Source organism: Cydia splendana, chromosome 15 (assembly GCF_910591565.1).
Source record: "Cydia splendana chromosome 15, ilCydSple1.2, whole genome shotgun sequence".
Taxonomy (NCBI): domain Eukaryota; kingdom Metazoa; phylum Arthropoda; class Insecta; order Lepidoptera; family Tortricidae; genus Cydia; species Cydia splendana.
Genome location: NC_085974.1, coordinates 8,363,008 through 8,388,616, shown reverse-complemented (window position 1 = coordinate 8,388,616; position 25,609 = coordinate 8,363,008). Strand labels below are relative to the sequence as shown.

At 37.4% G+C, this 25,609-nt stretch overlaps 1 protein-coding gene across 9 annotated transcripts in view; it reads right to left on the bottom strand.

The window, feature by feature from the left end:
• Window positions 1-25,609, bottom strand: part of LOC134797521 (dual 3',5'-cyclic-AMP and -GMP phosphodiesterase 11-like) — a 251,840-nt gene that overhangs the window by 176,068 nt on the left and 50,163 nt on the right. The window contains exon 2 of one of the 9 annotated variants that reach the window (XM_063769780.1): window positions 4,850-5,024. The exons of 7 other annotated variants lie outside the window; for them this stretch is intronic. In XM_063769780.1, coding sequence (XP_063625850.1) covers window positions 4,850-4,907 — 58 coding nt within the window. In that variant the 5' untranslated portion in view covers window positions 4,908-5,024. The remainder of the gene's footprint in view (window positions 1-4,849; window positions 5,025-25,609) is intronic. One more of the 9 variants, XM_063769781.1, reaches the window with a different exon arrangement.

Sequence of the window (25,609 nt, the reverse complement as noted above, 5' to 3'; positions counted from 1 at the left end):
CTGTTTAGAGGTTCACTAGTGTATCGAAATAACGACTTGGACTTTATAGTGGGATATATAACAGTCGTATGCTGCATATAAGAATTTTAACGGTTCACGTTGCTTTTTAACATTGACCGCCATTTTATTGTATATAACCTACAAAATTGAAATTGCTTTTCCAACTTTTAAGGGTAACAATATGGTTTTGTGCCTGAGTTCTTAACCTAAATCATTAGTTTAGTACTTCCTATAACGTATTATTAACTTTTTATCTCATAATTCTGTCCGAACCACTGAAATAGTTTTTACACATAGCTTATTTATATCATTAATTTAAATAAATACTGATTATTTTCGTGGCGCACTGAAATTTTCTTAGATAATGTATATATATAATGTCAATAAACTTGCATTCCCAAACATATTTCTCGCATTAATATATAAAAGATCATGTACAAACATTTAACTAAACACTTTAACAAAATGACTTATGGTGTCGTTGCGCTTAACGTTTTTGCTTCAATATAAATATGTTCACCTCTGCGTTCGTCGTCACTATACTAAATATAATAGCTGATTTTTAAGGCAGAGGTGTAAAAGTATGTTATTAATTATCTTTTATTCAGCCCAACGTCAATCTTTCCCGGTATTAGGGCGCACATGTGACATATTAGCTGAATAAAGGGTAATTGGTGGTCTCTTACCCAGCCAATATACACCTCTTATAACTCCTGTTACCCCTTATAATTCCGTTAAAATGCTGCTACAACGCTCTTAAGTAGCTATGTGAACTTAAGGCTGCCTAATTTGTGCCCATTTAAGAGTTATAAAAGCTGAAAAGACGCTTATACAGCTCTTATGCAGTTTTTATATTCCAGCTTCAAGCGTATTCCTACTTCATTATGCGGCTGCTATACAGCTAATCTGTGCTACTTGGGACTGTACGTTCCACTAGTATATTGATCTCTCGTATCATTGTCTCTGACGTGGAGTTCTAAGCAAGGGAGAGATAAACGTCATCCATTTGCGTCCAGAATGTAATCGAATCAGTCCCGAGCATTTAGACAACTCCCACTCGTCTTCTTGGCCTGCTTACTATTACTCACAACGCATATCGTTTTAAGAAAACCATTTTAAATGTGACCCATCAAATACGGTAGCGCCCAAGGCACATCATCCAACATGAACATTCACTTTTTGTAGCAGTTTAGTCGAGTTAAAGGGTAAGGTAAAGGCAGGTAGGGTAATAGTCAATTAGTCAATTTAAATTGACGTCATGTAGTTAAGCTAATTGAATTTGAATTGATTGAACTGAATTTTACGGTTAAAACACTTACCTACTAACTACTAACAAAGCTGCTGGGGGCGACGACTATTATTTGACGAAAGTATCGATAATTGAGTTAACCGATATAGGAACTCCCTACCAGTCATTAAATTTTGCTTTCAAAAATCCGATGCTGTTATTCGTTTCGGTTTCGTTTAGACGACGCGACCCGACATCAGTGTGTACTAGTGTGTATGAATTTTGAAGGAGGCATGAAACGTCATCTGATCAAGTCCATAGAGCATCTCTAAATGTGGTAACACTCTAATAACTTTTTTTTCACTCTGAAAAGGGCTCAGGAAAGAGGGGATGCTTTACGTCTAATCAAAGTTCTGGGACACATGAATCGGCGAATCGTTTAGTGAGATATAGCAAATGCGAGTAGCAAACCGTGACGTCATTGGGTTCTCCGCCGTACATTTAAATGTGTGTAAAATTAATGAGGACAACTGGTTATCGGGCTGGGAAAATTTAGATGATTATTCGGATAACATAGAGCTATTGTCATTAGAGATACTGGGATTTTTAATCAATAAAAAATGCCCGCAACAGATTGTATTACCGTGAAATCAGTAAGATTAATAAGATATGTAGTTATATTTTTATTCATATTATTATCATAACAATCATTATAATTCAACACAAACTAACCAAGCCCGCCCCCGCAGACGTACACGTGTAGTCACAGGATAAAGTAAAAGTGTATAATACAGCGTAAAACGACTTCTGAAATTGAAATCTTCCAAATGATTCACGAACAAGGCATTCGGAAATAATAAATACATGACGTTTATTTACTTCTTGTAATATTTTCACATATATACTACTGAGGTATCGGCCATACGGTAGCTACATCGTGGTCGTGACTTGTCATTCTGTCGAATCAAACAGGCCAACGTGTCATGTCTTAACTAAATATCATTCAGACGTAGGAGTACTATACTGTATCTACAGAATTGTGAGTTTCTGCGTTTTACTCACGAAAAGCAGCATGTCTGGATATTTTTTTTAATTTAGTAGCTGTATTTTTAGATCAAAAGAAACTCGAAAACAGTACGATTCCGATGCCGTCTGTATTAATATAAAACGTAAACAAACAGAGCCGTATAGATATAGAATTAGTAGCACGTTTACTGTATTACAGTTCAGAATGGAAGTTTCCGTTTTGGTGTGACATGCAAGTGCGATTATTTAATACTGTGCCCGAACACGCGACCGCTGAGAGCAATTTATACATAAATTACGTAACGCGGTTACGGTCGCGCTCAAGTATAGGTGCCAACCAACCGATACTTAGATCTTAGTAAAGTGTACTAAGAGCATTTAGGTACATTTTATCGTGGGTATAGGTACCTTTGATGGTCGGTTAGGGGTTGTTACAGAACTAATTATCAATCAATGTCAAAAGCAAGTGTTTCGTGGCGAAAAGGAACGTAAGTAGGTAAGACGATTTGTGATAACGTGTGTGCTCACGGGGCTATTTAAGTTGGTCTAATTAAGGTCGCACATATATACTGTAAAATCATAGTGCATTGTGGTGCATGACATTGTATACTAGCCCGGCATAGTATTTGGATCTGGAGGAAAACCTATTTCCGCGATTTGCACTCGAGGAAATTATTTTAAGTATCCGCTGTAAGTATTCTCAGAATCGTCCGAACTGGTCATTGTCATTACACATATGCAAATTAATATACTGGTATTTAATATAAAAACGTTGTTTAATCAATGGTGTAGGATTTTTCTTTATATGTATTGAGCACAAACCTTTACTTAGTTATCGAGCCTGGGTTCCGCCTGTAACCCGATATCACTTCCGATTGATGCCTTCTTTATTTATCTTACAGGGAAAACAACTTCCCCTTCAGTATTCACTTGTTTATTTATTTAATTCTTTAAAAGCTTATGCTGCTCTTTGCCCATAAAAAATGTAGGACACGAAGCTACATTTTAGACACTCTGTGTAATCTTTGTTGTATTTGCGAGTTAAAAAAACGACCATACTATTCACATTTACGGGCTGTTTTTTCCGCTAATAAGAAGATTAGGCAATAGAAAAGCAGGTTAAAGTTAGTCTATAAAACTTAGTTATACGGAACAAGGCATAAACTACTCACTGACTAATTAATAATTAGCCTAGATACAATTGCTCAAATTTCAGCACATCTCTAATCAAAAACCGGGCAAGTGCGAGTCGGACTCGCGCACGAAGGGTTCCGTAATCGTTAAATCTTTATTTTATTCTGTTTTTAGTATTTGTTGTTATAGCGGCAACAGAAATACATCATCTGTGAAAATTTCAACTGTCTATCATCTATCACGGTTCGTGAGATACAGCCTAGTGACAGACAGACAGACGGACGGTCGGACGGACGGACGGACGGACGGACGGACGGACGGACGGACGGACGGACAGCGGAGTCTTAGTAATAGGGTCCCGTTTTACCCTTTGGGTACGGAACCCCAAAAAGCAGCCTTGCCAAAGTCAACAAACTTCACAATTTGAAAGTTATAACGAGACCCATAAAACACGGATTCAGCTTTAAATTTCACAAATTTCAAATAGGAAAAAAACTAGGATAAAACCAGTCACGTACTGGTAATAAATCAAGTAGCAGACGCTGACACCCGCCTCTTCAGTGCCATGACCAACGAATTCACAGTACAGGGACAATGACAGTAACTTTCAGTCATTTAGGAATTATTTTGCTTTAGGTTCGAGGTTCAATGTTCGGACACTACGACTGCTCGTTTGTACTTCAGCGATTTTTTTGTAGTGTTTCAGTCACTTGTTTCATACCCTAAGTCACTACTAGTATACTTGTTTGGAGATGGAATACTCTGTACTTACTTTGAAAACCGACACCCGCTCCAGTGGCTTGGCCAGCAGAATACTTCACTAGTTGAATTTAACGAAACCTCTTTTCACATGATGAACGGCCCTTGTCCACCTACGTTACATAAACTTGGAAACTTATTCATCATGTGGAGTTTCCGAGTATCTTTATTTTATTTTTGTTACTGCTCTGGAGAACTAAATTATAATATAACTTATGAAATTTTGCTTACAGAAAGTTTTTGCTGATGTATTACGTCTAAACGTCTGTCGACATATATGTTTATTATCAGCTACTACGAGTATTACGTACCCATTAAAAATTTAAATACTTTCTTATATAACTGAAATAAGATAATAATTGTGGTTTTTGTAAGAAAAAATATGGTTAAGTCGAAACCCAAGAACACCAGGAGCCTGATTCTAATTTTAATTTCTTGTTCTGAAACTGATGTGGATTTGATCTGTCAGCTGTCAATAGTGACATTTCTAGACCAAAGCCAGACAAATCAAATCCACATCAGTTTTAGAACAAGAAATTAAAATAGGAATAGGGCACGGGGTTAACATAACGTCAACCATCAGGTATACCTCAATAATCAGTTTTAACTACACTCCACACACGAGCCCAAAGGAATCGAGGACTGAAAATCCACGAAGCTTAAGCTCTAGATAGTTCTACCTCGTAAAGTACAAGTACTTACTCTTCTTGTGGTGGAGACATGATCCGTTAAGGCGGCACATGCTCGCCGTCTGCCCCATGCGGGCGCTACGCCGCGCTGCCCGCCATCTGTCATTGGCTACATCTCCAACGTCACTTTACACTTACATCTTTCCACTTCACTGGTTAGCTGAATGTTTTCAACTCACTGATACTGGCTGAATGTTTAAACCATCACAAATCAGAACGACACTGGGGTCTACCGCGAACCTCGTTTTGAAATTTCATCTAAATAGGTTTATCATTTGATTGTTGTAAGAGTTAAGCCGATGGTCTGAGACGAATTTCGCGGTAATCGCCCTGAATCTGACAAGGTGAATGTATGAGCAGAGACAGATTAAAAAGGGATAAGCGTGACAGGAATATTGTGAAAATTGTAGAGGTAAGGAATGGATAAAAATAGGAAATGATGAGGATGAGACATAACGTTATCCAATTTTTTTTTTAATTTTGATATGAACTACATATAAATCAACAAAGTAAAAAGTTAAAATATAAGAACCCTTTTTAGAAGTTGTTTAAAAATGTATCAATGTCATCTGAGCTATAAATATGAACCAATTGACAAGGCATTTATCGATATCAACTCAACCCTTTCGGCGCTATGATGATATAAAATCAGAATAAAAGCGTTATACACCTATACCTACGCCTCGATCGATACAATTATAGTCCTTCCCTTTGGCTTTGACGTAGACTGACGAAACTAACAAGCTCTTAAATACAGCATGTAAATTGAAACCAACATAAGAGGGCATTGGACTTTTTAAAATATTGAATGATATCCATTGAAACAATATTTACAAAGTCTGACCCGTCAGAGCACACACCCAGACGACGTTATCCGAATACTGATGTGAACCGTCGCAAACTCATATCTCATCAACCTGTTTTACAGGAAAAATAACCTAGTTCATATTACAATAAGGCCTGTAGTATTGAAAATAATGTAAGATACACATGAGAAATTGGGAAATAAAGTACCTAGCCGATGTGGACCAATGCACAGCGTGAACAAAATTTATAGCCGAGCGGTTTATTTAAACGAAATTGTTTGTAAAAATTCGAGACTGTATTTTACCCGAAATGCAGAGTCGATTGCATTTTATTGAAATATGGTTTGGTTGACTTAAGTTAAACGATAAGGTTTTATACAATATAAATTATGCATTTGAAAACAATTCCAACTGTTTCATCGCCTTATTTTTTTATTGGTTTTAAGATTAAATATATTAGGTACTGAATAAAAGAGTTTGTGAAAAATAACTAATTTATTTGGCAAAAACATAATTTGATACTGAAAGTAATGATAATCATATATTTTTGTTATCGTTACATTATTTATTGTTTATTGACCAATAAATTATTGATTACAAATGAAAACACAACAAAAGTAATATACACAAGTAGGTGAAGTAGATTACATTAGACACAATTTGTTTATATTGTAAAAAAGGTCTTAAATATGTGAGCCAAACGTGAAGTTTGATGCAGTTATTTTTCTCATGAGTACACTATACTTTAGTCTGTTTCTTTTAACTATGAAGTAATGACCGTAGAAAATAGTATAGAACGCTCATTTATTTTATTGCATAGAAAATTGTATGGCGTATGGTACTTTATAGTTAAAAATAAACAACGTCTCTCGTCAACGTCACCTGGACCACACAAAAGTTTTCTAAACTACTCTATCACAAGAAACAGACATCAGTTATACAGATTTTAATCTTCTTAAAGCCGAAGCGGGGAGCTAGTCAGAGTTTAACGTATTGTTGTTTAAAAGTTAGTGTGCTATATTCCATACAATTTTAAAGGCGTCGCCTAGTATTAAGAATTCAATAAACAACTGCTATTTAACGTAAAACAAACCATATTTCTAAAAACTGTGTTAAAAAAACAAAAAAGTTAATTTTACACCAATCCAATTAATTCAGACTTTCAGAAATCGTAGTTAATTAAAAAAACACTGCGACATCAATTTGTCGAGACCAAATTGAGAAACTTGTTATCACTTTTGATTTATTTGCACGTCCAACTTGAAAAGGGCCAGTATTTTTTAACCGAAGAAATACTTGAACGCCTTTTGCTCAATTAATTACAAAAATATTTGTATACTGGTACACGACTAATATAAAAACGAAAGTTATTAATTTCGTAAAACGCGTGCATTTTTGTGTATTTTAAGCAAAAACGCTTTCAGAATATACTCGTATATCGTCCATACCATAATAAATAAAGATGGAATGTGTTTATGTGTAGGCCGGCAACTATCGTTTTCGTATGAACAGTTTACTCATGGTCTAATAAAACATGGTCTTCCATTCCCAGAGTGACACGCGATTACGTCACAATAACATTGCCACTTTATTTCAACATAACATGTTACATGGGTACATTATACCTATGGTTAATAAGTTAAAATATTTCTTTATAATTTTATAATTTTCATTTATATGTATTTTAGCTTAAATTTTACAATAACACGTCATTTTTAATTACTCGTTAGCAATATCTTCCGATTCACGAAAGAAATTTCAGACTTTCGGGTAATTCTGTTTATACTACTGGCAACACAGGATAGCGCTGTGGACATTTGACAATTCGGATCTAGATAACTTCATGCCCTGACCGTCATCCTTGTCGAACGCGTGTTAATTGTTATTTCCTTCTCGCTCAGTGTCAGCAGTCGCAGTGTTTTCCAAACTTTTCACGTCGTAAGCTTGGTAATTAATGTGTAACTGTGAATTAGTTTTTTAAACGTTTGTCTTGTATAGATAAATAAAGTTTAATTTAATACATTAGATTTGTTTTATTTTACTATGTTTCTACATGAATAACTTAAAATTAATGCCGTTAAAATAATTTTCACCGTTGGTTAAAATTCTCCCACATTTCAAAGTTTGAGAACCTGTAAACAGCATGATGACGTAGGCGCGTGTCAGTTAGGTCATACGCGAATCTCGGAATGGAGTACCAGGCGGAGTATATTATTATACCATGAGTTTACTTATTTTAAATGCGGATCACAACATCGTTGCTTAAAACACATACTTAACCCTTAAATAAAGTGGGAGAAACAGTTTCCCGGGCAATTTACGTCATTTAAATTTGATATTTGATTAATTAAAATAAAATCGAAATCCCATCAACTCAAAAATGACGAATGCCACTGGAAAGGTTAATTAACTATTTCAAGCATTTCCAAGATTTCCTGCTTCCACATATGATTATAACTCAAACGATTCGGAAGAATCCCTAGTTGTTGATTACCTCCTAAGGCCCAACCATACAAATGAAAAATCCAGAATTTGCCACTGAAATTTGAACCTTTAGTGTACGGAATAGAGTTGATTTTGGTTGTGTTTAAAAATGGAACGAAACAAAACAAATGCGACTCTGTTCCAATTGAATATGATTTAAATTTCATCGAACTGAATAAGTACTATAGGCAGCACCTTGGGCCTTAGGAGGATAAACCGGGAAACTATAACAACAAACTTAATATGAAACATGTTTTCTTTAATACTTTTTTTTGCCTATTACAGTGAAACCTGGTTAAGCGGGACCTGGATGATCGTGAAGTTGACCGCCCCATATCGAGTGCCCGCAAATGGCATATCTATATCGTTAGTTCATCGTTAGTTCACGTTAGTTCAGTATATTAAATCGTTAGGATCCGACTACAACATCGATTTTTTTAAAAAACAAAAGTGGGGAGGTCAACTTCACGCTACCGCCCCAAAATCGATTTTATGGTTTTTATCAATTAGAATCGATAGATAATCGTTAGTTCACGTTAGTTCAGTATATTAAATCGTTAGGATCCGATTCTAAGTATTTTTTTTTTCAATTTTGTGGGGCGGTCAACTTCACGTGAAGTTGACCGCCCCATATCGAGTGCCCGCAAATGGCATATCTATATCGTTAGTTCATCGTTAGTTCACGTTAGTTCAGTATATCAAATCGTTAGGATCCGACGCATAACTTGTGTACGAATTTTTTTTTAAAGTAGGGGAGCGCCAACACCGTCCTCCGCTCCAAAATTGTATTTATGGTTCCAATCAATTGGAATCGATATGTAGTCGTTAGTTCATCGTTAATTCATGTTAGTTCAGCATGTGAAATCGTTAGGATCCGACTACATTACGTATTTAAAAAAAATAACATAAGTGGGGCGGTCAACTTCACGCTACCGCCCCAAAACCGATTTTATGGATTCTTTCAATTAGAATCGTTAGTTCATCGTTAGTTCACGTTAGTTCAGTATTTTAAATCGTTAGGATCCGACTAAAAGATGTTTTTTTTTTAAAAACGAAAGTGGGGAGGTCAACTTCACGTGAAGTTGACCGCCCCATATCGAGTGCCCGCAAATGGCATATCTATATCGTTAGTTCATCGTTAGTTCACGTTAGTTCAGTATATCAAATCGTTAGGATCCGACGCATAACTTGTGTACGAATTTTTTTTAAAGTAGGGGAGCGCCAACATCGCTTTCCGCTCCAAAACTGTATTTATGGTTCCAATCAATTGGAATCGATATGTAGTCGTTAGTTCATCGTTAGTTCATGTTAGTTCAGCATGTGAAATCGTTAGGATCCGACTACATTACGTATTTAAAAAAAATAACATAAGTGGGGCGGTCAACTTCACGCTACCGTCCCAAAACCGATTTTATGGATTCTTTCAATTAGAATCGTTAGTTCATCGTTAGTTCACGTTAGTTCAGTATTTTAAATCGTTAGGATCCGACTAAAAGATGTTTTTTTTTTAAAAACGAAAGTGGGGAGGTCAACTTCACGTGAAGTTGACCGCCCCATATCGAGTTCCCGCAAATGGCATATCTATATCGTTAGTTCATCGTTAGTTCACGTTAGTTCAGTATATCAAATCGTTAGGATCCGACGCATAACCTGTGTACGAATTTTTTTTAAAGTAGGGGAGCGCCAACACCGTCTTCCGCTCCAAAACTGTATTTATGGTTCCAATCAATTGGAATCGATATGTAGTCGTTAGTTCATCGTTAGTTCACGTTAGTTCAGTATTTTAAATCGTTAGGATCCGACTAAAAGATGTTTTTTTTTTAAAAACGAAAGTGGGGAGGTCAACTTCACGTGAAGTTGACCGCCCCATATCGAGTGCCCGCAAATGGCATATCTATATCGTTAGTTCATCGTTAGTTCACGTTAGTTCAGTATATCAAATCGTTAGGATCCGACGCATAACTTGTGTACGAATTTTTTTTAAAGTAGGGGAGCGCCAACATCGCTTTCCGCTCCAAAACTGTATTTATGGTTCCAATCAATTGGAATCGATATGTAGTCGTTAGTTCATCGTTAGTTCATGTTAGTTCAGCATGTGAAATCGTTAGGATCCGACTACATTACGTATTTAAAAAAAATAACATAAGTGGGGAGGTCAACTTCACGCTACCGCCCCAAAACCGATTTTATGGATTCTTTCAATTAGAATCGTTAGTTCATCGTTAGTTCACGTTAGTTCAGTATTTTAAATCGTTAGGATCCGACTAAAAGATGTTTTTTTTTAAAAACGAAAGTGGGGAGGTCAACTTCACGTGAAGTTGACCGCCCCATATCGAGTGCCCGCAAATGGCATATCTATATCGTTAGTTCATCGTTAGTTCACGTTAGTTCAGTATATCAAATCGTTAGGATCCGACGCATAACCTGTGTACGAATTTTTTTTTAAGTAGGGGAGCGCCAACACCGTCTTCCGCTCCAAAACTGTATTTATGGTTCCAATCAATTGGAATCGATATGTAGTCGTTAGTTCATCGTTAGTTCACGTTAGTTCAGTATTTTAAATCGTTAGGATCCGACTAAAAGATGTTTTTTTTTTAAAAACGAAAGTGGGGAGGTCAACTTCACGTGAAGTTGACCGCCCCATATCGAGTGCCCGCAAATGGCATATCTATATCGTTAGTTCATCGTTAGTTCACGTTAGTTCAGTATATCAAATCGTTAGGATCCGACGCATAACTTGTGTACGAATTTTTTTTAAAGTAGGGGAGCGCCAACATTGCTTTCCGCTCCAAAACTGTATTTATGGTTCCAATCAATTGGAATCGATATGTAGTCGTTAGTTCATCGTTAGTTCATGTTAGTTCAGCATGTGAAATCGTTAGGATCCGACTACATTACGTATTTAAAAAAAATAACATAAGTGGGGAGGTCAACTTCACGCTACCGCCCCAAAACCGATTTTATGGATTCTTTCAATTAGAATCGTTAGTTCATCGTTAGTTCACGTTAGTTCAGTATTTTAAATCGTTAGGATCCGACTAAAAGATGTTTTTTTTTTTAAAAACGAAAGTGGGGAGGTCAACTTCACGTGAAGTTGACCGCCCCATATCGAGTGCCCGCAAATGGCATATCTATATCGTTAGTTCATCGTTAGTTCACGTTAGTTCAGTATATCAAATCGTTAGGATCCGACGCATAACCTGTGTACGAATTTTTTTTTAAGTAGGGGAGCGCCAACACCGTCTTCCGCTCCAAAACTGTATTTATGGTTCCAATCAATTGGAATCGATATGTAGTCGTTAGTTCATCGTTAGTTCATGTTAGTTCAGGATGTGAAATCGTTAGGATCCGACTACATTACGTATTTAAAAAAAATAACATAAGTGGGGCGGTCAACTTCACGCTACCGCCCCAAAACCGATTTTATGGATTCTGTCAATTAGAATCGTTAGTTCATCGTTAGTTCACGTTAGTTCAGTATTTTAAATCGTTAGGATCCGACTAAAAGATGTTTTTTTTTTAAAACGAAAGTGGGGAGGTCAACTTCACGTGAAGTTGACCGCCCCATATCGAGTGCCTGCAAATGGCATATCTATATCGTTAGTTCATCGTTAGTTCACGTTAGTTCAGTATATCAAATCGTTAGGATCCGACGCATAACTTGGGCACGAATTTTTTTTAAAGTAGGGGAGCGCCAACACCGTCTTCCGCTCCAAAACTGTATTTATGGTTCCAATCAATTGGAATCGATATGTAGTCGTTAGTTCATGTTAGTAGCATGTGAAATCGTTAGGATCCGACTACATTACGTATTAAAAAAAAAACTTAAGTGGCCCCACTTAAGGGTCAACTTCACGCTACCGCCCCATAACCGATTTTATGGTTTCTATCAATTAGATTCGATAGATAATCGTTAGTTCACGTTAGTTCAGTATATCAAACCGTTAGGATCCGACGCGTAACTTGTGTGCGGATTTTTTTTAAAGTTTACGCCAGCGTACCTACAAAAAAAACGGTCACCCATCCAAGTACTGACCCCGCCCGACGTTGCTTAACTTCGGTCAAAAATCGCGTTTGTTGTATGGGAGCCCCACTTAAATCTTTATTTTATTCTGTTTATAGTATTTGTTGTTATAGCGGCAACAGAAATACATCATCTGTGAAAATTTCAGCTGTCTAGCTATCACAGATCACGAGATACAGCCTGGACAGACGGACGGACGGACGGACGGACAACGGAGTCTTAGTAATAGCATGCCCTCCCATCCCGAAGGCGTTATAATTATTTTCAAATGGATATCATAGTGTGTGTATCATAATCGGCCATTACGAAATTTTTATCGTACAGATTAAGATTGATTAAGAGATATTTAAAGCGTCATAAATTAAAAACGTTATAAATGAAATACAAACATTAATAACAACACGAATTCAATGCATTAATTTACGAAATTTGAAACCACAATTATATTGCAACTGACTACGTTATGAGCAACAGCGCACGACAATTATTTCAAGCTGTCGAAGTAATATTGAATATTGACACTAGATGGAGCCACCACGATTCTAGTATGTTTTACGTCATTCGAAAACGGAACGAGTGTGGGTTTCTTTTCCTGAGTTTTGTTTTTCGTTTTAAGACATGATGTGAAGTTTGATTTAGAATAATTATTAATTACAATCGAGTTTTAAATTACGGAATTTAGGTACATACCTAATCTAAATGAGTAATCTATTTTAAAGTAGGCCTGACGTTAAAATACAAATTAAAGAACTCATAGGGCGATGTCTTTCAAAACACATGAATGCTTTGTTTCTAAACAAAATGCATGTTTTGATTTCGCTTGGTGTCCATGTCCAAGTCAAACGCGCATTTTACTCCTTTATTGACCGAAGCGTTTGCGAAGGTCTCCGTTTTATCTCGGGCCAAAATCGTATGTCCGGACGTTCTCCTCGGTTCAATTCTCAACCGATTCTTATCAAATTTTATGACCAGATTCTAGAAATAAAATAGTTTTTTTTCGATCCGAATATTAGATTTTTTTTTCAAAATGGCGGAAAGAAATAGTCGTATTAATATCATAGGAGTTTTTTTTTCTTTTTGAGATATATTTACAGTGCTTGTCAAAAATGTACTAATTTAGTAACGCTGGTACATAAGCCGTCTAGGAGGTATTTAGATATATCATTGTATGTAGATTTTTACTTGAGATTAAGTAGCCAAATTTCGTCACTTTAAGTAAGTGCTATGATGGCGCAGTTTGCAAACACTTGCTTTGATGCATGGAGGTGCCTAGTTCGATCCCCAGTAAAGTGTAACTTTTTGTAAATTTTAAATTTTGTATTTTTGATTGATCAAGCGAGTGCAATCTTTTATTTAACTTTTCGTTAATTTAGTTTTTCCAAATTATTCTAAAAGGCGTAGCCTTACATTTTTTATTCAGTTTTAAGCTATGCTCGCGAGGTCTACAGAGGGTCTACCGCGAACGACGTTGCCACAACTGTTGCCACAGCGCCACTGGTTTATTAATTTCCTTAAATTGTAAACGACGATCTGCATTAACCGCGAAAATCGAAGTTTGTAAGACTTCGAGAGTTAGACCAAGCTAAATTGACAGGGATTTTGATGGTACAGACAGACTGTGCAAGTATTTTTTTTTTTTTAATTTCATAATTTAATAGAAGTTTGACGTTTAAAATAACACTAATGAAATAGCTTGGTATGACTCATGCAACTATCTCTGTCACTCTAATTACGACTTAATTTGACTAAAAGAGAAAGATGCCCACACTTTGCAATATTCGATCGCGGGGCATGCCTGCCTCTGGCATTCAGGCGAACTTTTTTGTTGACGGACGGACTCCGACAATTACTGCACTCATTACTGCGACGGGGAGTACGGGCCGATTTATTAATTTTAAGCACAAAAGACTGTTGAAAACGATATATAGATAGGACACCATTTTACAAATTGACCAAGTCAACTCCCACAGTAAGCTCAATAAGGCTTCTATCTATCTATCTATCTTTTTCAATATATAAATATGTTTTTATAAATACTGTACCTATACGTGTGTGTGAACCTAGCATATCAAGTGCTAGCATCTCAAACTTTTATGAGAGTTCTAGTAGCATCCCTAATAGTTCTACAGTTCTAGATGGTTTTTTTAAATAGTTATGCTCATTTTCGCGAAAAAAATGAAATTTTAAAATGAGATGCTAACTTCACGTTTTGACACTCCAGCATCCCAGCCATTACCCACTCCACAGCCTCGAAATAGCATTTAAATGAAAGATACTAACATTTTTAGACGATATATAATGAGTTCTAGTCAAAAGTGTAAAAAAAAATTTTTTCATATATGTATGGGACACGAACATGAAAAATAATTGTAGGTAAATTCTGATTAATGCTAAGTTTGAGCAAAAATCCCAGTTTGGACAACCAGCTTCTCAGCAGTTCTGGATAGCCAGCTCCCACGTGCACTAGAATAACCACAGTTCTATCTTCTAGAAGAAAATTTGACAGAGTTTTGATAGAATATCTCCGAAAATAGTCTTAAAATCGAGTAAATGCTAAGTTCTCAGCGTAGCATCCCAGCCAATGCCGGTCTGATACCCAGCATCTCAGCAGTTCTGGATACGCAGCTCCCTAGTGCACTAGAATAACCACAGTTCTATCTTCTAGAAGGAAATTTGGCAGAGTTTTGGAGGATTATGTTTGAAATAATCTCGAAATCGAGAAATAGCTAAGTTCGGAGCTTAGCATCCCAGCCAATGCGGGCTAGATACCTAGCATCTCAGCAGTTCTGGATAGCAAGCACCTTAGTGAATTAGAATACATGCAGTTCTATCTTCTAGAACGAAATTTGGCAAAGTTTTGAAAGATAGTCTTTCAAAACTCCGAAAAAAGTATCGAAATCGAGGAATTGCTAAGTTTTGAGCTTGGCATCCCAGCCAATGCAGGTCAGACACCCAGCATCTCAGCAGTTCTGGATAGCCAGCTCCAAAGTGAAATAGAATAACCACAGTTCTACCTTCTAGAAGGAAATTTGACAGAGTTTTGATAGACTATGTCCGAAAATAGTCTCGAAATCGAGTAAATGCTAAGTTCTGAGCGTAGCATCCCAGCCAATGCAAGTCTGATACCCAGCATCGCAGCAGTTCTGGATAGTCAGCTCCCTAGAGCACTAGAATAACCACAGTTCTATCTTCTAGAAGGAAATTTGACAGAGTTTGAATAGACTATGTCCGAAAATAGTATCTAAATCGAGAAATAGCTAAGTTCTGAGCGTCGCATCCCAGCCAATGCAGGTCTAATACCCAGCATCTCAGCAGTTCTTTATAGCCAGCTCTCTAGAGCACTAGAATAACCACAGTTCTATCTTCTAGAAGGAAATTTGGTAGAGTTTTGATAGACTATCTCCGAAAATAGTCTCGAAATCGAGTAAATACTAAATTCTGAGCGTAGCATCCCAGCCAATGCAGGTCTGATACCCAGCATCTCAGCAATTCTGGATAGGCAGGTCCCTAGTGCACTAGAATAACCACAGTTCTATCTTCTAGAAGGAAATTTGGCAGAGTTTTGGAGGATTATGTATGAAATAGTCTCGAAATTGAGAAATAGCTAAGTTCGGAGCTTAGCATCCCAGCCAATGCGGGTTAGATACCTGTCATCTCAGCAGTTCAAGCACCCTAGTGCATTAGAATACACGCAGTTCTATCTTCTAGAACGAAATTTGGCAAAGTTTTGAAAGATAGTCTTTCAAAACTCCAAAAAAGTATTTTAATCGAGGAATTGCTAAGTTCTGAGCTTGGCATCCCAGCCAATGCAGGTGAGACACCCAGCATCTCAGCAGTTCTGGATAGCCAGCCCCCTGGAGCACTACAATAACCACAGTTCTATCTTCTAGAAGGAAATTTGACACAGTTTTGATACACTCTGTCCGAAAATAGTATCGAAGTCTCAAAATCGAGAAATAGCTAAGTTCTGAGCTAGCATCCCAGCCAATGCGGGTCAGACACCCAGCATCTCAGCAGTTCTGGATAGCCAGCTCCAAAGTGAAATAGAATAACCACAGTTCTACCTTCTAGAAGGAAATTTGACAGAGTTTTGATAGACTATGTCCGAAAATAGTCTCGAAATCGAGTAAATGCTAAGTTCTGAGCGTAGCATCCCAGCCAATGCAAGTCTGATACCCAGCATCTCAGCAGTTCTGGATAGTCAGCTCCCTAGAGCACTAGAATAACCATAGTTCTATCTTCTAGAAGGAAATTTGACAGAGTTTTGATAGACTATCTCCGAAAATAGTATCGAAGTCTCGAAATCGAGAAATAGCTAAGTTCTGAGCTAGCATCCCAGCCAATGCGGGTCAGACACCCAGCATCTCAGCAGTTCTAGATAGCCAGCTCCAAAGTGCACTAGAATAACCACAGTTCTATCTTCTAGAAGGAAATTTGACAGAGTTTTGATAGACTATGTCCGAAAATAGTCTCGAAATCGAGTAAATGCTAAGTTCTGAGCGTAGCATCCCAGCCAATGCAAGTCTGATACCCAGCATCTCAGCAGTTCTGGATAGTCAGCTCCCTAGAGCACTAGAATAACCATAGTTCTATCTTCTAGAAGGAAATTTGACAGAGTTTTGATAGACTATCTCCGAAAATAGTATCGAAGTCTCGAAATCGAGAAATAGCTAAGTTCTGAGCTAGCATCCCAGCCAATGCGGGTCAGACACCCAGCATCTCAGCAGTTCTGGATAGCCAGCTCCAAAGTGCACTAGAATAACCACAGTTCTATCTTCTAGAAGGAAATTTGACAGAGTTTTGATAGACTATCTCCGAAAATAGTCTCGAAATCGAGTAAATGCTAAGTTCGGAGCGAAGCATCCCAGCCAATGCAGGTCTGATACCCAGCATCTCAGCAATTCTGGATAGGCAGCTCCCTAGTGCACCAGAATAACCTCAGTTCTATCTTCTAGAAGGAAATTTGGCAGAGTTTTGGAGGATTATGTTTGAAATAGCCTCGAAATCGAGAAATAGCTAAGTTCGGAGCTTAGCATCCCAGCCAATGCGCGCTAGATACCTAGCATCTCAGCAATTCTGGATAGCAAGCACCCTAGTACATTAGAATACATGCAGTTCTATCTTCTAGAACGAAATTTGGCAAAGTTTTTGAAACATAGTCTTTCAAAACTACAAAGAAGTATCGAAATCGAGGAATTGCTAAGTTCTGAGCTTGGCATCCCAGCCAATGCGGGTCAGACACCCAGCATCTCAGCAGTTCTGGGTAGCCAGCTCCCTAGAGCACTAGAATAACCACAGTTCTATCGTCTAGAAGCAAATTTGACAGAGTTTTGATAGACTATGAGTATAACATGAATAAAGCCTTTGTTATACAAAAGCGAGCCATGAGGACTATAGTGCGTATTCCACAAACTGAGTCCTGCCAGGAATATTTCATAAATCTTAAAATACTAATTGTCCCGTGTCTGTACATCCTTCTGCTCCTCACTGACCTGGTCAAAAGTCTAAAGGAGTACGAGACCAATGAAGAGAGGGAGACAGCTCTACAACAAGCTTCCCAGTGAGTGGAGGAACATCGATAGCCTTGTTATCTTTAAAAATAAATTAAAAACACTGCTGCTGAAAGAATGCTTTTATTTTATAGTGGAGTTTACGACCTACTTTAGTAATTTGTCTACGTAATGTTGGTAGTAATTATTTTAGATAAATACGTCTGATATTGTTCTGCATGTTAGATTTTATAATTCTTAGATTTAAGAAGGACCTAGATTTAAGGAACTTAGTATGTAGTTATATTAAAATACAATTGTCATATTGTTCATGAATAAATAAATATTAATAAATAAAAAAAATTGCCCTGTACGCTTGCCTCTTGCTCACACTATGTTGGTGCGAGCGAGACGGACTGCGAGTGAGTTAACGTGATCACTGAAATTTAGGTCCGCCTTCGACTCAAATAAGGGTATACAAGGAGGGCCTGTCGCTACATTAGAAAGTCAGCTGCCTCTATCGCACTTGCATAATGGAGCGATAGAGACGCAGATAACAAACTTCGATTTTGTGATTCTCGATTTTTCGCGGTGGGCCAGTTAAATCTGATTGAATTTGCTTATCACCCATTTGCAATGTAGGTATTTTTCAAGTAAATTTAAAATAGTCAAATTTGGCATCAGTTTAGACACATAAGGAGTTTTTTTATAAACCATAGTGACAAATACTAGTAGGTTGAGTAAGGTCATTTTGCATGCACTTTGGTCTCAGGCGATGCCGCTTGGCACGATTGTTCCTTAGGTCAAACAAAGCTGATTTGCCCCGGTAGCCGGGAGATCGTACCATGCAGACCCCCCAAAAAAGGGGGGGGGTGAAAGGGTCGGCACCCCAGGTCCAATCTATGCTATATTCCTTCCTTCTAGCAACTAGGGCAAGTTGTATATCATTTTCGTATAATTTAGGGACGGGGAATTCATTTTCGAAATAATTATTATACCATTCCATACAAAAAAAATATTTTTGTACAAAAAATGAAAATGTTATGTAATTTTTTATGACAATTTTGGATGTTACAATCACAGTGTGGCGATTTGCACTAAATAAAAAATTGGACGATGTATCCCATGTATTCCTTATTCAGAAAAATATCACTTTATAGTAGGCACATACATTTTTTCGTAATAAAAAAATAATTTATAGAGCGTGGCGGTAACGATTTCCATACAAATGGAACTACTCGTATGCCCAAAGTCAAAGATTAAAAATGTTTACTAAAACACTGAATTTGGCATTTTAAAAGTTTAAATAATTTTTCTATGCGTTTTTGCCTTTTTTTGGGACAAATTTGTTGTTTTTATTTTTCTTTCATACAAACTTTCTCCCCCCCATTCCCCCCCCTTAAGGGTTGATATTTTTAAATTTGTTTTTATAACTAACTTATACCTTTTGTAATTAATCGATGTTCAAACTTTCAGGTTAAAATGTTCAGTAGTTTAGGATCTACATGTGTTTGATCTAAAGACATTTTATTTCATAATATCCCATACATTATAATATCTAACAAAACTCTGCTTACTTCCAGACATCATACAATCTAAACCGCTGAAGATATGAAGCTGAAATTTTCAACATCAATTAAATGCGACAGGTCTAAGTTTAAGATAAAATAAAATTTTATAAAATCAACCCTTAAGGGGGGGGGGGGGGGAATGGGGGGGAGAAAGTTTGTATGGAAGAAAAATAAAAACAACAAATTTGTCCCAAATAAGGGCAAAAACGCATAGAAAAATTATTAAAACATATTTCAACTTGTTATTTTTCTAAAAGGTATAATAATTATTTCGAAAATGAATTCCCTGTCCCTAAATTATACGAAAATGATATATAACTTGCCCTAGTTGCTAAGACTAGGAAGGAATATAGCATAGATTGGACCTGGGGAGCCGACCCTTTCACCCCCCCCTTTTTGAGGGGTCTGCATGGTACGATCTCCCGGCTACAGGGCCAGGTCAACTTTGTTTGACCTAAGGAACAATCGTGCCAAGCGGCATCGCCTGAGACTAAAGTGCATGCTGTTCCATACATTTGTGTTCCTTACTAAACCTACTAATACAAATGTGTTAAGTACTTTACACTCTCTACAGGACAAGCCAAAACTAATAATATGAGCCCAGGATCGAGGCATTTATGCGCCCGAACTCGCATGCGATTTTAGTTACATTGCGGACTGTTGGTCACGTCCAATTCAACCGACCGATCAAAAACTGCAATGTAATGAAACTCGCATGCGAGTTCTCGCATCGTGTAAATGGGCCCCCGTAATAGATATTTGCTGACAGGGTCGAATAAATTTTCCCGAGTTTGAAGTTAAGCCGCAAGTTAAGCACGGCCAAACTTGAAAAAATCAATCAGTAAAAGCGAAATAACTACAGTTACAGATACACTTTCTGAAGAAAGGGAAGTGTATCTGTATCTACTTTTAAGCAATTTTTTGCTCATGTTACAGGCCACACTTGGTATAGTATGCTACATAGTAAACGTTGCCAAAAAATTTAACTTCTTATACCGGGTGTCTCTTGCAAAATCAAAAGATTATGTTTCTTTAGTTTTTGTCTTATTCATACAGTTTAAATATTAGTTTCAATGAACGCTATAATCACTTAATTGACGTCATTTGTGGCTCTTTAAACAACAAAATTCGCAATACATTGCGTCTTAAAAAACATTTTTAAAATCAAATCCTAAGTACAATATACCTACAGCTATGAATACAAGGATGAGCTCAATTTTAATAAACTCAAAATCGAACTGGTTACATACGTAGGTATAAATATATTATACCCAGACATAGAAGTTTTTGTGGCATAAACGAGTGTTTGAGAAAATGAAACATCGATAAGTCATAGATTAATATTTAAAATATGTAACTTCTGCTTGCTTTATATAGGTAAGTTACCGAGAAATTTTAATAATGCAAATCAATACAAAGCGCTACGTAATTTCTTTATTACATATATTTAGTACTTAAAAATTAAAACGTAAACTGTAGTAAGTATACGGTGTCAAAAACATATCAAAAGAGAAGAAGATATCGAACGTGTTGTGTATTTCGCGGTAGCTATATTCTTATAAAATGTAATACATATCTAAGTACATAACGTTAAGGTAACATCGATAACTGACATGTCGATATTTCATTTGGTCAATCACTTTTTTTTGCCACAAAAACTTCTATGTCTGATTATACCACTAAACCTTCGGACGCTAAACACTGGCAAATATTGTTGTCCTTAAACAAAAAATATAGCATAAGAATTTTTTATTAAATTTCAGATATCTTTTTTTCATACAAATTAACAAATTAATTATAATTTTCAACGCTACAAAAAATACTAACTATAAAAATCAAACCTAAATGAACGTCATTATACTCGTATATTAATCATTCAAATTTATCATTTAACCTTTTCGACGCTGTGTCAAACACAAAAGCTGTCACTCAGACGCCACGTCACCGAAGTGTCAAAACTGAAATTGAACTTTATGCATATGCACGTAGGTCTATGTTGCTATATGGTCAGTGACCGATTAATCGGTCTTTGGCGTTGAACCTACAGTGCGGATATATCGGTCATTGGCGTCCAAAAGGTTAAAAGTAAGTACCTAGGTATATTCTACCAGCCAACATAACCTCTAGCCGCCCAGAGCCTCTACCATCAGTTTTAACATTGACATAACGCGTGTCTACGTAATTTACTTTCTGTACATCTCGCTTGCACTATTGCTCGCATATGCGAGTACGAGCGAGATGCATAGAAAGTAAGTTACGTAGACGTGAGCGTATATGTCAATGTCAAAACTGATGGTAGAAGTACAGAGGTCTATAAAAAGGTCTCCAGTTCTATTCTAATTTGAATCTTTATTTAAACAAATCAAAATTACATTTGCATTGGCAAGTTTTGATGTCTGGGTGGCTAGTGGATAAAGAAACTATTATCTACTCAAAATTTGCATCAAATTTTATTTCCACACGTAGATAAAATGCAACAAAATTCCTCTCAGGTTTTGAACAATCAAGAGCTTTACGATTACGAGCTTTATAGAGCTGAGTATCTCTTATTATGTTTTGAACGCCCACAAGGCACTGTAATTTATCGTTTAAATATCGTCTATATAAGTTTATTCAAGCCAAAGAATCGTTAGTATCCGTGTCGATTGCTTGCTAGGCCACATTACTTGGCTCGGCTGGTCCATATACAGGGTGATTTCGGGGTCGTGGAGCAAGAGAGCCAGACATCATACAGAATCCAAAGATGAGCCTAATGATGTTGTTAATTATTGTTTATCACCAATAATGATGATTATTTTCCAGATGACGAGTAGGAAAAAACAATTTTGCATACAATTTGGTGACCCTACTCAATGTGACGTCTTGTCGCTGTCCATACAGCGTATGTCAAAAGTCATAGGGTGACCATAATTACTTAGTATAACATTAATTTTACTTGAAAAATCAGAATAATTCAAGTAATTATCTTTTAATCAAATACTACCATATGATAATGTGGATCATTTACAGAGTCAGAAAAAGTGGTTCTGGATCACGACCCCGAAATCAACCTGTATATGAATTTTTCGATTTTATTTTTTTATGGGAAATCTAATGAGATCCTAACGATTTGAATGCCTGAACAAACGTGAACTAACGTCGCTCGATGACTTCACATGGTTGGTTTGGCTGATTTCGGGGTGGGGTGGCTAGCGTGAAGACAGCCACCCCAATTTGAAAAAATAAAAAAAAATGAAGGAATCGGGTCCTTACGATTTTACCTACTGAACAAACGTGAACTAACGATGAACAAACGATATAGCTATGCCATTTGCGGGCAAACGATTTGGGGTGGTCAACTTCACGAGCATACCCTGGTAGGTTATATTTTTGCCGCCAAAAAAGATATTCAGACTTGAATTTGTTTTTGGTTAACCTAGAACTTTCTTTGGTTTTTGGATTAAATTTTTGGAAATGTTACTTTTTGTTACTAAATATTCCCCCTGAGCATTAGGTGACACTTAAATAGCCCAGCTTTCGCACGTATCTGTAAAAATCCGGAATCCTATTTGAAGGTGCTATATGTAGCTTATTTATTTAAAAATATCGGAATAGGTAAACTTGGATTTCCCGGTTTTTTAAGTTTGGTAAAACCAGTTTTGTGACCCCTATTTGTGATCCCCTTGCGTAATTAATGAACGCCCTCTTACTAAACATACATATAATAAGTAGGTAGGTATACGAATTAAACTTTCCTAATTTCTGATTCGGGAGTTCCTATCACCGACATCAAATTTTCTTTAAGTTTCGATCGTTATGGTAGGCCCTCTGATGTTTGATATCATAACAAATTAAATAGGTACCTACAATAACCTAACTTTCCTAAATCATTGATACACTTTAACCGTATTGTTTCAATTTTCCGTATAAATTATAAGTCATTCAAGATTTACCTCTGACGCACAGTGTTCCGTCTAGAACAAGCTAGGTGGACAAAATTCATTATCAAATTTCCACTAATGAGTAATTAGATTAGATAAATAACATTCTTAAACCCCCAAACCCATGAATAGATCATGCCTAACTTTCTAATTTTATAATTTATAGGGCGCCGAAGTCAGCTAATGAGCTAACTAGGTAAGTGCAATCGCACAATTAAATCAGTTGCAATTCTGTGATGCGTACCAATATACGGAAAAGAGAATAAAGGACGGCACGCATGACTGTAGCGTTCACGCCTATGTACAGTCGCCATCAGATATATCGGAGCGGCCAAGGTGTTCACAATATCTGAACACGCGCTCTAACGCCCTGACAATAGAGGCGTGTTCCGATATTTGTGAGCACCTTGGCCGCTCCGATATATCTGATGGCGACTGTACCTACCTAGTTGTATAGTAGTTTGCTTACGCACACAGACGCACCTTAAGGCCTGCCGGGCCTGCGCAAACCGGCGGAGCGCAGCGCAGATCACTTAAAAATTATCAATGTATTTTCTTCCCTATTTCAATTATCTTCAGGTATAAATTTAAATGCTTTGACTCCGACCTCGGAGCATCACGGAGGATTGTTACTCCGCGGCATCGAGGAGCACGCTAGAGGATACCGCGGCGGTAGGCGCCAGCATACCGCGGCATCCCCCGGCATGCGCCGAGGCCTCCCGAGTGCGCCGGAGTAGCGCCGGAACGACGGGGGAGAACTCGTGCACACTAGTCACTATCCCTTGTGATAGAGTACACGCGGCGGCATGCCGCGGCATCCCCCGGCCTGCGCCGAAGTGCTCCCTGGTGCGCCGGCCGCCAGCGCCGGGCTGGCAGGCGCTCGCGGTATCGCGGGGGATTTTACCTCGCTGGTGTGCGCTGCGCGGCGTAAATCCTCCTCGGTGATCTGCGCTGCGCTCCGCCGCTTTGCGCTGGCCTTTAGAAATCTGAGTGTGCAGTTTTGGTCGCTGTGCAGTCGCGGCCTTGAGAGGCTGCGCAAGGTTACGCCAGCGCCGATCGATACGAACAATTGTAAAAATCGAAAATGAGCACATATTAAATTAAAAGTAAATAGAACAAACCTATAGATGTAATACGTCGTATTGTCAATACAAGTTTCCAAATCGCACTGTTTTTTGGAAGCGGAACATCGACGTTTGACCGGTCATGACCTTGCATTGGAAATACGAACACCTAGGTACCACTAAAAGGACTAGGTAATAATTAAAATTGAATACGAGTATTACCAGTGATGTGATCAATATCACTCGATTCTTAATTTCGCTCGTAGGTACCTATTCCAAAAATAGCATGTCATCGTTTTGACAACCGGTCGGGCCTTAGTAGGTAACCCTGCCTATGAAGCCGATGGGCCCGGGTTCAAATCCTGTAAGGGCATCTAATTGTGTGACGAGCACAAATATTTGTTCCTAAGTTAAGTTATGGATGTTTTGTATACATAGCTATATGTATTAGGTACAGTATTTATAAAAACATATTTATATATTGAAAAAGATAGATAGATAGAAGCCTTATTGAGCTTACTGTGGGAGTTGACTTGGTCAATTTGTAAAATGGTGTCCTATCTATATATCGTTTTCAACAGACTTTTGTGCTCAAAATTAATAAATCGGCCCGTACTCCCCGTCGCAGTAATGAGTGCAGTAATTGTCGGAGTCCGTCCGTCAACAAAAAAGTTCGCCTGAATGCCAGAGGCAGGCATGCCCCGCGATCGAATATTGCAAAGTGTGGGCATCTTTCTCTTTTAGTCAAATTAAGTCGTAATTAGAGTGACAGAGATAGTTGCATGAGTCATACCAAGCTATTTCATTAGTGTTATTTTAAACGTCAAACTTCTATTAAATTATGAAATTTAAAAAAAAAACACTTGCACAGTCTGTCTGTACCATCAAAATCCCTGTCAATTTAGCTTGGTCTAACTCTCGAAGTCTTACAAACTTCGATTTTCGCGGTTAAAGCAGATCGCCGTTTACAATTTAAGGAAATTAATAAACCAGTGGCGCTGTGGCAACAGTTGTGGCAACGTCGTTCGCGGTAGACCCTCTGTAGACCTCGCGAGCATAGCTTCTGAATAAAAAATGTAAGGCTACGCCTTTTAGAATAATTTGGAAAAACTAAATTAACGAAAAGTTAAATAAAAGATTGCACTCGCTTGATCAATCAAAATTACAAAATTTAAAATTTACAAAAAGTTACACTTTACTGGGGATCGAACTAGGCACCTCCATGCATCAAAGCAAGTGTTTGCAAACTGCGCCATCATAGCACTTACTTAAAGTGACGAAATTTGGCTACTTAATCTCAAGTAAAAATCTACATACAATGATATATCTAAATACCTCCTAGACGGCTTATGTACCAGCGTTACTAAATTAGTACATTTTTGACAAGCACTGTAAATATATCTCAAAAAGAAAAA